The sequence below is a fragment of the Bombus terrestris genome, chromosome 16, assembly GCF_910591885.1.
Source record: "Bombus terrestris chromosome 16, iyBomTerr1.2, whole genome shotgun sequence".
Classification (NCBI taxonomy): Eukaryota; Metazoa; Arthropoda; class Insecta; order Hymenoptera; family Apidae; genus Bombus; species Bombus terrestris.
In genome coordinates, this window is record NC_063284.1 from 6,815,103 (window position 1) to 6,827,911 (window position 12,809).

The 12,809-nt window shown below is 29.9% G+C and overlaps 1 protein-coding gene across 1 annotated transcript in view; it reads left to right on the plus strand.

Moving 5' to 3' along the window:
* Positions 1 to 3,083: 3,083 nt before the first annotated feature.
* LOC100645391 (midasin) overlaps positions 3,084 to 12,809 on the plus strand; it is a 132,243-nt gene continuing 122,517 nt past the window's right edge. The window contains exons 1-15 of the mRNA XM_012317813.3: positions 3,084 to 3,513; positions 3,979 to 4,205; positions 4,957 to 5,196; positions 5,405 to 6,429; positions 6,546 to 7,960; positions 8,133 to 8,400; positions 8,498 to 8,679; positions 8,786 to 8,972; positions 9,058 to 9,702; positions 9,821 to 10,262; positions 10,396 to 10,759; positions 11,018 to 11,335; positions 11,523 to 11,822; positions 11,997 to 12,221; positions 12,392 to 12,520. Of these exons, the coding sequence (XP_012173203.2) occupies positions 3,433 to 3,513; positions 3,979 to 4,205; positions 4,957 to 5,196; positions 5,405 to 6,429; positions 6,546 to 7,960; positions 8,133 to 8,400; positions 8,498 to 8,679; positions 8,786 to 8,972; positions 9,058 to 9,702; positions 9,821 to 10,262; positions 10,396 to 10,759; positions 11,018 to 11,335; positions 11,523 to 11,822; positions 11,997 to 12,221; positions 12,392 to 12,520 (6,048 nt within the window). The 5' untranslated portion in view covers positions 3,084 to 3,432. The remainder of the gene's footprint in view (positions 3,514 to 3,978; positions 4,206 to 4,956; positions 5,197 to 5,404; positions 6,430 to 6,545; positions 7,961 to 8,132; positions 8,401 to 8,497; positions 8,680 to 8,785; positions 8,973 to 9,057; positions 9,703 to 9,820; positions 10,263 to 10,395; positions 10,760 to 11,017; positions 11,336 to 11,522; positions 11,823 to 11,996; positions 12,222 to 12,391; positions 12,521 to 12,809) is intronic.

The window sequence follows — 12,809 nt, forward strand, 5'->3', positions numbered from 1 at the left end:
GTTAACAAGAGCAATAAGGAAATTAATTGTACGACGTAACAAGCATGAATATCTTTTTAAATCAATACTTTGATTCTGCCATGTATAAGATATATAAGCAAAGATATTAATTAAATTACCTGTAACTTAAGTCGATAAATAGAATCGAATACCGTTCGTATTATAAGCATAATATCCAAAGGTAAAAGTGTTAATGATCATTGATTTCTTACTTCGAAATAAAATATAATACGGAATTTATTGTTATAAGGAAACTAAAATTTTTCTGTTATCCAGATACATTTCATACGGATTTCGTATGGAAGCTATGAATTTTATCTGAAATGACAAATACCTCGTAGAAATGACAAAAAAAAAAAGGGAATTCAAATAATTTCCTTTCTTTCCTCCTGTGTTTTACAATCTCCTTCTCCCTAGTTCCTTCGTCGTGATACGAATAAACAACTTTATGGATCTTGGATAATTAGATAAGATTGCCGTAATTATATGCAATTTATATAACACAATGTAGAGTCTGTTTCATGTAAAATACGTAATAAATTAGAGACTACTTCTGCTGAGTCAATTTACATAATACATTTCTAATTAAATACGATCCTCGAGGTTATTAATAAACTCAAAATCAATTACTGAAATCGTGAATTAGTTATATCGGTTGAAACGTGCGACTGTTTAATTAATTCAGAATTAATTGGACATCACATTATTCGTGATGGATGATTATAATAGAGGATTTAAACAGAACTTCTTATCTTGCTGAATATAAGAATTATTTCGCAAGGATAGATCTTTCCTTTTTTCTGAGAAGCGAAGAAATATCCATATTATGAAAAGATACTGAAACAAAGAATAGGACAATTATTTTCTACTAGGTAAAATAAACGGAAATACCGGAAATCGGAATAATTATGATATTCGTATAACATTTAAAACAATGTACATATTTGGCAAAAAAAAAAAAAAATTCAATTTCAAGGTAAAGATGTATCGTTTTAGTAGATTTATCCTAAACTTCTGGTTTTTGAAGAGATTACGCCAATGGCGGTGCTTTTTATCTCAGTTTCCAACAAGATGGGACTCCCCATTGGTGCGGCTTGAAACAGCCGCGCGTACAGTGGGGCCAACATTATAGTACAAAATAATAATTCATAAATTATACGCGCCGCGACCGTTTAGAGGCTTAGGTATACAGCTCACTGCACATGCAGGTGATTCTGCTGCAGGTATATCAATAAGCTTCGCTAGATATAACGGGTGACTTAAAAACACTCACCTCTTGTGTCTTCTGTCTTATGGTACGAACATATGGGAAAACATTTTAAAGTCATAGTTTAGAATTAGTTTTAGAATTAATTCTTGCGTAGATATTGTAATTATCATAATCGTTGACTTGTTTATTATACCAAGCGTAGACTGCTGTAGAAATGAGATATTATTTTTATTTCAATTCTGAAACCCTGTTAATTTTTCAATTTTTCATATAGCAAAAAGGCGTATGTGTTTATATCTAAAAAGAATCGCAAATTAAATTATAAATTAACGAGTAAAATATATTTGTTAGGGTAGTTATCGCTGGCAAAATTTAATTAATTTAACTTTTAATTCTAACTTTTTTATTCAATTGATAACACGGAAAATTCTTCAAAGTATATCCCCCTTATGGAAAAGTCTTTTATGTATACAGTGTGAAAATATGTATATATTTTGTTCTAATTATTTAATTAATTAATTACATTCGTTTAATGTAAAATGCGCTATTTTGGGCATGGTAGCGTTATCTATCGGTTGAAAATTGTACTTCGTGTTAGTTCCACTGATTCGCCTGTAGAGTAAATAGACTCGTAGTCAGCAGATCTGAAATCAAAAACAAACGAGCTGAACAATAGTTAAAACATGGAAAATCAGTCAGAAGTAGAAGAAATAACGAATAGCGATTGTGACGTTAAGTTTCACGATTTTGTGGCAAAAGTCGGCGACTTGTCAATCTCATGTCATGTAATTAAAATGGAAAATTCCCTCTATTTGTGGGTAGGTGATTATAATGAGAATGCCATGAATGATTTGTCATTCGCAATCAAATCACCATACGAAAAGGAACCACTTACAACGAAGATTATGGGATCAATTGCCAATGAATTTTCAACCAGTCTTGCCAAGAGACTTTCAAAGAAACTTTCAATAGCTGTTTATGTCAGCTTTAACATTCAGGTTGATAACCTATCTCTACCTGCAATTGAGAAGAGGTTACGAGATGAATTTAACTCACATCCTGAGATTTTCTGATTTATATTATTAAGTTGTACAGAGACATTCTAAAAGTACAACTTTTGTACTGTCTAGAACATGTGTTTACAGTTAAGCCTTGTATATTTTTTATTAAACTTGATTTATATATAAAATAGGTATTCTTATTTATTTTAAGTATCTTAAATTTTAAATTGTGTAATAAGTACTAAGCGTGGTTTAAAAATTTCACAGAAACAAATATTTATTCTTGCAAATAAAATAATTTTATATTTTATCATATGATAAAAGAATTAATTTGAATTTCATCATCTAAATTGCCAATTTATATATATATAAAAACAATTTCATTGCAAGTGGTTAAAAGATTACATATTATTACCTTTTATTATTGTTTCATCTAATTGTTTCAAATAGTTATGCATAATTCTTGTTATATAGTCTGAAGATGATCTATAAGTTGAAAATATTAATTGTATTATAACAATGTTACATATATATGATGATAAGATTTATACTATAATATTATAACAAAACATATCAATTTTATTAGAAAAACTAAATTAATTAAAATTGCCACTTTTCATATATCAAATACATAATAATAATAGCACTTATTTTAAGCACTATAACAAAATAATGCTCAAAATCATCTATAACATACTATTATATATATAAAGATACTATTTTTATTTCTGTTAAAGCAACTTAATGGATATCTTTTCTTCTTTTACAATAAAGACATATGAAAAAACATTTATATACATTTAAAAAATGTATATTATTTGAATTTTGGAAATAAAGTTAATATTTAACTTTTCATTGGTAATTTATAAATCATGAAATTCTTAATATCTGCTTATATGAAATTATTTCTACCTGTAGCAAATTATATTAATGATACGTAATTTACGATTGAAATCATTGCAATTATTTTTTAGCTTCAAATTTTAACTACATACTTGATCTTATATTTCATAATGATAGCAAACTTATGATAGGTAGGTTTTTAGTTTTAAGAAACCGCAAGTAATTTAGGGAATTTTTTTGTTATGAGTCGAGGAATTGTACGGCTTAAAAAGGAACATCCGAACATTGGCTACTGATTGTAAGCACGTGGTTGCTTACGCATTGATTTCAATATTTATCCGGCACTGCACGTGTAACTTGATTTCTAGTTTTTCAAATATGTTTTCACAAAGTTTGTCAGTGTTTATTAAACGAAACGAAAAGTATGTGCAGAAACTCTCATTTTTTAGAATTGACAAAGTAAGTAAGAAACATCTTTTTGAAATATTTTAAATATCCTCTTTTCGTTTGTTAATATCACAATTATCAATATCTGTATTCTTATTTTTCCCTGCTATTACTATTTCTTATTGTATAAATTTCACATTGTAGGTTATTGTTAGTAATTATGAATTTTAGTAATATTTTCATCTAATTTTTAATATATAATAAATGGATGAAAATAATGTACCTTCAAACTGTGTTTATTTGTAATACATACAATGTTCATTTTATTCATTCATTTAATTTTATACGCGAAATAAACATGACAAAATTTATAGAAAATGCAAAACTTTTTCTAATGCTTTAATTACTGTTTATTTTTAAATTGAGTTTTGATTAAAATGTATCACGTGTCTTACTTTTTCATTATTTAATAATGTTATATTCTTCAAAATATATTTCATTAATCTTGTTTCATAACATTGTGTAATTTTATTGTAGGAACCAAGCGAGGATGAGCATAAACAAATTTTAGACATTTTATGTGAATTCTTAATGAATCCAGAAACAACAGAGGATGTAGCAGAATGTTTCCCACAATTATTGTCAGCATTAATTATGAAAAGCATTTCAATGGATAAAATTTCCTTTGATGACGAAGATTTGATTCATAAATTAAATTCAGTTATCTTAGCCAAATTACTTTCCAAGAATCAGGATATATTAGTGTATGTATTTTTAATGTTACATAGAATACTTTATATTTTATGTTATTTTGTATGTGTATATATATATATTTCTTTTACACTAATATGTGATTATTAACAGCGAAAATATTATCATGAAATTATATTCTCTTACTTATAGGCAATATATTTTAGGTTGAATAGTACTTTATTCAACATTATAATTCTTTCATATTCCATAACATTTTAGGTTGAATCTTTCAGGTTGGAGAATATCCTACAGGATACAAACAATATTTTTCTGATACTCTGTGTATTATACTTTTTTTATTACTTAAATTTAGAATTATCAATTGATGAAATGTGTAATAAATGTAAAATATATTTGGAAAAAATTAAAGGAGTTTGTAACACAGTATTCTGTGTTGTTTTCTTAGTTGTATTATTAATTTAGTGCAGACATATACAAGTAATCTTTTTCTTATTTCGTAAATATATAAGCATAGTCGTCTATGTTTAGTAGTATGTAAATTTGTATACTTTATAGCATAATTATATTAAACTGTAACGTTGAAAAGTGTGTTTGGGAAAGTCTTGTTTATTTTATAGCAATATTCAGTAGTGTAAAATATGTTTTCTACGAATCAAATATACAATTACGGAAAAATAAAAAATTATTAATTATTTAAAAAATAATTATTGCCAACAGTTCTCTATTGAAAATAATTATAAGATATATTTAAATGATATAAAATTTGAAATTGATTTGTAAATGAATATTGTTTTATTACAGATTTGTTCTACATTATTTTGATGTAAATCCAGCTCCATTTGAATTTATAGAAGTTGACCGTGGTCCTCCTTTAAAGAGACGTAATAGGCAAAGAGTAATATCTGTCACAAAAGTATCTGATTATGATTTAGTAACTGCTTGTTATGATATTCTATGTAGTGCACCAATACACTTTAAATATGCGTGGAATTGGTCTAAATTTTATAAATATTTGACTCATGAAGATGAAGGTGTTAGATGGTAAGATATGAAACTAAAAAATATGATATCTCCTTTTAATATTTTCAATAAAATTACTAATAGGAAAAGATTTTAATCCAATGATTTTTATTAAATGGAGTAGTTGTTTGGGAATAAATTTGATAAAATTCCGTTTTAAATAAGTAAAATAAAAAAGTGTCTTAAGTCAAAACAAAATATACAAGAATAATTTTTAATTATCTTTCAGGGTAGCAATAAATTGTATTGCTATTGTATTAGGAATGTCAGAATCTTGTTATCTATCTCATGTGAGTGATTTTGTTTCTAACAATCAAGAGTACTTTGTTAAAAGTAAAGAAGTTAATCGAAATAATATAACTTGTGAAGATACCAAAGAAATAGATGGAATTCCTGATGTACCTTCTGTAGTTTCCATTGGAGGAATTTTACTTCCAATATTTGAAAAATCTGGAAATAGAAATGAATTAAATCTAATTCCTGTACCATCTACACGGCAAAATTTACGAAATTTAGCTTTGGCAGTCTCTTCCAATAAATGTGTATGTTTACAAGGTGCAGTTGGTTCTGGAAAGACTGCATTAATAGAGTTTTTAGCTCAAGCTACTGGTCACGATGCACAGAAATTTGCAAAAGTGCAATTAGGTGATCAAACAGATTCTAAAATGTTATTAGGAATGTACAGATGTACTGATATTCCTGGAGAATTTTTATGGCAACCAGGAATATTGACTGAAGCTGTATCATCTGGCAAATGGCTGCTTTTAGAAGATATTGACTGCGCTGCGACAGATGTTATTAGCGTTATCGGACAACTTATAGAAACTAAAACATTATCAGTCCCTGGATACAGAGACTTGATACACGTGAAAAGTGGGTTTCAGTTGTTTGTTACTAGAAGATTGAGTTCTGGAGGAACACAAAAATCATTTCAAATGCCAATGCAGAAACAGTGGTCATGTGTTAACATAGAGTCGTTATCAAAGAAAGAACTCATTACAATTGTCCAAACCTTATTTCCAATATTGCATACAGTAGCTGTAAAAATGGTTGATGTGTTTTTATTGTTTTCTGCTGGAAACCATGAAGATGACATTGTGAATAGTGTAAGGAATACTAGACAAATTTCTACCAGGGATTTGATTAAGTGGTGCTTTAGAGCTGTAGTTGATTTTGATGTATCCTCACCTGCTTCAGGCCTGAAGATTTTTCAAGATGCTTTAGATGTCTTTTGCTGCTCTGTACCTAATTCTGGTATGTAAAGTATACTTTATAAAAATATCTATTATTGCTGAATGATTAATGATTAATTAAATGCTTATAAAGAAATTTCATAAGTGATGAATCATGTTGTTGTTTTTTTATTTCAGTACAACGTTTAAAGTTGGCAATAGCTGTGGCACATAAATTAGGTATTGTAAAAACAAAAGCAGAATTTTTTTCTCAAGTACATAAACCATCTGTAAATCTCCACAAAGAATGTCTTATTGTTGGTAGAGCAAAGTTAGAGATAAAAAAAGCTGATAGAGTTAAAATAGAGTCTAGAAGTTCCAATTTTTCTTATACAAGACCATCTGTATGTCTTTTGGAAAGAATAGCTAGCTGTATTGTACAGAAAGAGCCAGTTCTTCTAGTTGGAGAAACTGGCACAGGGAAAACAAGTTGCGTACAATACCTTGCGCAGATAACAGGCCACAAGTTGATAGTAATAAATATGAACCAACAGAGTGAAAGTACAGATTTACTTGGTGGCTACAAACCGGTAGATCTTAAACTTTTGATTCTCCCAATTCGCGAAGAATTCGAGATTTTATTTCGATCTTATTTTGCAATTGAACCAAATTTAAAATATTTAAATCATATTGGGCGTTGCTTTGAAGGAAGAAAGTGGAAGATGTTGATTACTTTAATGATTCATAGCACTAGTGCTGCTTTGAAAAGACTGAAGACGTCTACAAAAAATCAAAATGAGGTAGAAGTTTTAAAGAAATGGGAGAAACTAGCAGAGAAATTAGAAAAACTTCAGTCTCAGGTGCAAAGTCAGTTTTCTTTAGCATTTTCATTTGTAGAGGGTAGTCTAGTCAAAGCACTGAAAAATGGAGATTGGGTTTTGTTAGATGAGATAAATTTAGCTACTGCAGAAACATTAGAATGTCTTTCTGGTTTATTAGAAGGATCTTGCGGATCTCTATCTTTATTAGAGCGTGGAGACAAAGAACCAATTAAAAGGCACAAAGACTTTGCAATTTTTGCTTGTATGAATCCTGCAACAGATGTTGGGAAAAAAGATCTTCCCATGGGTCTGAGGAATAGATTTACAGAATTCTTTGTTGATGAACTCACAGAAAAATCAGACTTACAACTTCTAATAAGTTCATATCTGAATGATTTAAATCTGCCACCAGAAAAGATTGAAAATATTGTCAAATTTTACTTAAGTGTCAGGAAAGAAGCAGAAACCAGTCTTCTTGATGGAATTGGGCATAAGCCACATTACAGTTTGAGAACACTATGTCGTGCTCTAAGTGTATCTGCACAGAATCCTTGTGGAAATATAATGAGATCCTTATATGAAGCATTTTGTTTAAGTTTTCTAACACAGTTAGATAGTAAATCTTACCCAATAGTACAAAGAATGATTGTAAAGGCTATCTTAGGAGAAAAAGCTGCCAGTGCTGTTATTGGAACTCCAATTCCAAGGCCACGTGGTCATGCTGAGAGTTTTATATGCTTTGAGGGCTATTGGATCTCTAGAGGTGATCTTGAGCCACAGATTCCAGAAAATGTAAGTTTGTATTCTTTTAAAGAGAATTTTACTATTAAGAAGTTTTTAGCTTTCATTGCTATAAAAATTAAGCAGTGTGTTAAATATGTATATACAAAAAAAAAACAGATCTTGTAGGCAAAGTAAGATAAAGGTAAAATAAGTAAAACTTTAATATCTTCTTTGATTTTAGTATATCCTCACAGAAACAGTGAAGCAAAATTTGAAAGACTTAGTGCGAGTAGTGTCTATTGGTAAAATGCCTGTATTACTGCAAGGGGATACTTCAGTAGGAAAGACCAGTTTGATAACATACTTAGCGAAGGCTTCTGGACATACCTGTGTGCGAATTAATAATCATGAACACACAGACCTGCAGGAATACGTTGGTACCTATGTAGCTGATTCTTCAGGAAAGTTAGTTTTTAAAGAGGGTATTCTAGTAGACGCTATGCGAAGAGGTACGATGAATTTAATTTTTGATTATCCTTTTTATTATGATATTATATGTTTCAATTATTTACTTTTATACCTCTGAAATAATTTAATATTCTTCAGGATATTGGATAATTTTGGACGAGTTAAATTTAGCACCTAGTGATGTTTTAGAAGCTTTGAATAGAGTTCTTGATGATAATAGAGAGTTGTTTATTCCTGAAACTCAACAAATTGTAAAAGCACATGATAATTTCATGCTTTTTGCTACGCAAAATCCTCCAGGTTTATATGGTGGAAGAAAGGTAATATTTTATAAACAAATAATCCATTTTAAATAAATGTATTGGTCTATAACAAATAATTTCTTGTTAGTATTTCATGTGATTTTTTATTTCTATTTCTTACTAGGTATTATCACGTGCATTTAGAAATCGATTTGTCGAGTTACATTTTGATGAAATTCCACCTAAAGAGCTCCAAATAATTCTACACAAAAGGTGTAAGATGCCAGAAACATATTGCAAGCAAGTAATCAATGTAATGACAGAACTTCAAGTACGAAGAAAGGGTACTGCAACTTTTGCGGGAAAAAGAGGTATATTATTGTCTTAAGGCATTATTTATTAGTAAATATTTTTAAGAAGTAAATATTAAGAAGGTAATTTTTCCATTTTTTGTAGGGTTCATAACCCTTAGAGATTTGTTTCGCTGGGCAGAAAGATATCACCTGGCACCCGATATTGTAGGCACTTTGTATGATTGGAGTCAACATTTAGCGGACGAAGGATATTTGGTTCTCTCTTCAAAAGTTCGTCACTCAGAAGAATGTTTAGAAATCATAGAAGTGCTAAAGAAACATTTAAAAAGAGATGTTAGTCCAGATGCTCTATTTTCACTCTCTGAAAAAACTTCTACTGTGACTAAGCCAATCTTGGAATCTCTTTTGTCAAAGAAGATTCCAGGATTTGAACATGTAGTCTGGACATATCAAATGCGCAAAATGGCAGTACTTCTCTCGAAAGCCTGTGACTTTAAAGAGCCAGTTCTTTTAATTGGTGAAACAGGAGGTGGAAAAACTACAGTTTGTCAACTATTGTCTGTAATTAGACAACAAGAACTTAGTATTGTCAACTGCCATATGCATACAGAAGCTTCTGATTTTCTTGGAAGTCTCCGTCCAGTTAGAGAACATAGAGAAAATCAGAAATTGTTCGAATGGGTTGATGGTCCTTTAGTGAAATCTATGAAAGATGGAGGCTTCTTTTTAGTAGATGAAATCTCTTTGGCGGACGATAGCGTACTTGAAAGACTGAACTCTCTTCTAGGTAATTTATTATTTTTATTTAATTAATTTATTATCTTGAATTATTTTTAATCACATAACAGGTATTTAATTAGGATTGTTTTATTTAAATAATATTAGAATTAATTAATTTTTTCTAGAACCTGAACGTAAACTTTTAATTGCTGAAAAGCCATCAACTGAAGAAAATGCAACAGTTACTGCACATGAAAATTTCATTTTCGTTGGTACAATGAATCCTGGTGGTGATTATGGCAAAAAAGAACTTTCACCAGCTCTTAGGAATAGATTCACGGAAATTTGGTGCGAAGGTTGTGTTTCATTGGATGATCTCAAGTGTATTATGGTACACAATCTACATAAAGAATACAAGGAAACTGTTCCTGCAGCAATAATAGGATTCATAAAGTGGATACAAACTACAGAAATAGGAAAAAAGCTTGTCGTTAGTGTCAGAGATATCCTTACATGGGTGAATTTTATTAATTCTTGTCAAAATTTAGGGGTAGGGGATGCTTTTTTCCATGGTGCAGCTTTAAGCTATATCGATGGGCTTGGATCTGGTTTAACTGCAGCAGAAAAGTAAGCGCTATGAATTATTATCAATTAGATTTTATAAAATTTTAATCAAATTCTATTTTAATGAATCATTACATATTAGTTAATTATAATTATATTGATTAGTTTTTTACCGAAATATTTTAAATTATTTTAGTTCAAAGAAGTTGAAAAGTTTTAAGGATTCTGCATTGAAATTTATTAAACAGCAAATACAGAGTACATTAAAATCTGAATTAATATTAAACAATGAAGAATTTGATGTCGACAATTATAAGGATAAATTTGGAATACATCCATTTTATATTAAGAAGGGAAATGTACAAATTCCAAGCAATGTAGGATTTGCTTTTGCAAGCCCAACTACAAAAATGAATACTCTGAAAGTTTTACGTGCTTTGCAATTAAAGAAACCAATACTATTGGAGGGTAGTCCAGGAGTTGGCAAAACTAGTTTAGTCTCTGCACTTGCCAGAGCATCTGGACATCGTCTTCTTAGATTAAATTTAAGCGATCAAACGGTAACTATTCCTTCTTCTTTCTTTATTATATAATTTATTAAGTAATTCAACTGAATAAAATAAGATGATTTGCTATTTCTATATACTGGAATATTAAATTTGCAATTTTATAGTATCATCAGCTTTAATGTATTGCATTTATTTTATAAAACTTAAAATGTCGTTTATGAGTCTTTTGTAAAAAAAAGAAGAAAAGAATTCAATTGAACCAAAATGTTAAAACTTATTATTATTATAAAATTTTTAAATATTACGTAGGATATTTCGGATTTATTCGGAGCGGATTTACCAGTGGAAGGAGGGAAGCCTGGTGAATTCTCATGGAGGGATGGTCCTTTCTTAAGAGCTCTAAAAAATGGGGATTGGATTCTTCTGGATGAATTGAATCTTGCATCCCAATCGGTTCTTGAAGGATTAAACGCATGTCTCGATCATCGTGGTGAAGTTTACATCCCGGAATTAGGAATGTCTTTCATCGTAAAGCCAGGAACTCGATTATTTGGTTGTCAAAATCCTCTTCGTCAAGGTGGAGCTAGAAGAGGGCTTCCAAAGTCATTCTTGAACCGTTTTACACAAGTAAGTTCTTTTTATATTCAAAACAAAAGAGTAATAGAAGAACAAATATATTGCTATAATAAGGGAATGATAATAAATAATATTAGGAAAAAGTCTATAAAAATATAATGATCCATCTTTTCTTGATCATTAAATGTAGAGTTATCAGATATATCAGTTCATGATTTTGCTTCTTTTGCTGTTTTAGGTTTTTGTAGATGCTCTGGAACAGAGGGATCTAAAATTCATTTTAAATGTTCAATTTCCGGAGCTACCAGAAGATTTACTCGATAAGATGATTCAGTTTAACGAAGAATTGAGCTCTCAAGTTGGAACTACTTGGGGCCATTCGGGATCACCTTGGGAAATGAACCTTAGAGATGTCACTAGGTGGTGTGAAATAACCATGGCAGCTTTCAAAAAGAGTTCAAAAAAGATTTTCAATCCCGGAAATGGCGCTCAACTGATTTACGTTGATAGAATGAGGACAAATGAAGATAAAAAAAATGTAAGACATATATAACGTAATGTTTTTAATATTTGTAATATCAATAATTTTAATTCACGAGAATATTATTTGCTGTGTAATTAAATTTCATGTCTTTACAATTCTACAATGTATTTCTTACAATATATGATGAAATAAACTTCTATCTAACTTTTAAATGTTTTTTAATTACAGGTGATCGAGATATACAATAAGATTTTCTTACAAAATGATTGGCCTTTACCAGATCCAGAGTACCCAGTCCACTTGACGAGAGAAAAGGTCTTTTTAGGAGACGAAATATTGGATCGCAGCGATTCTGCAGTGTACGAGAACGATGATTTATTACTCCTGAGGGAACAGAAAACTGTCCTCAAGGGACTTGCGCAGTGTGTTAACATGAATTGGATGGCCATTCTCGTAAGTAGTTTGCAAACTGATTTAACTTCCTCGAACAAACTATCAAGTAATTATTTGCGACTTATCTGCTCTTTTAAATAATTCTTATACAATTTATATAATTACGTAATGCTACAAATATTAATTATATACTATTTTGTTAACTAATATATGTATCAATTCTGTAACAGATCGGTGGATCTGGAACCGGAAAGACCAGTCTCGTACATCTTCTTGCAAACCTGGCCGGGCGGAAGCTGAAATCGATCGTCGTCAATTCTGCGATGGATACTACGGAAATTTTAGGCGGCTTCGAACAGGTAAGTTATTTTATAAAAGTAATATGTTTTTTATTGCACGTTTAATGTATCTCTCGTAAGACAGAAAATTCTGTCCTTTAATCGCAACTATGCGAATACGGTATGAAAAAATATTTTGAAATTTAATTAGTAATGTTAGGAAGAGAAGCAACATTGCTTCCAGCGTAGATGTTAAATAGCAATACCTTATAAATAATAAACTAACATTCAGTAAATTCAGCTCTGGTAGACAAGATAATTAAAATAAATGAGCTCTCGACATTTACATTACTTCATGCGCGATCATGAA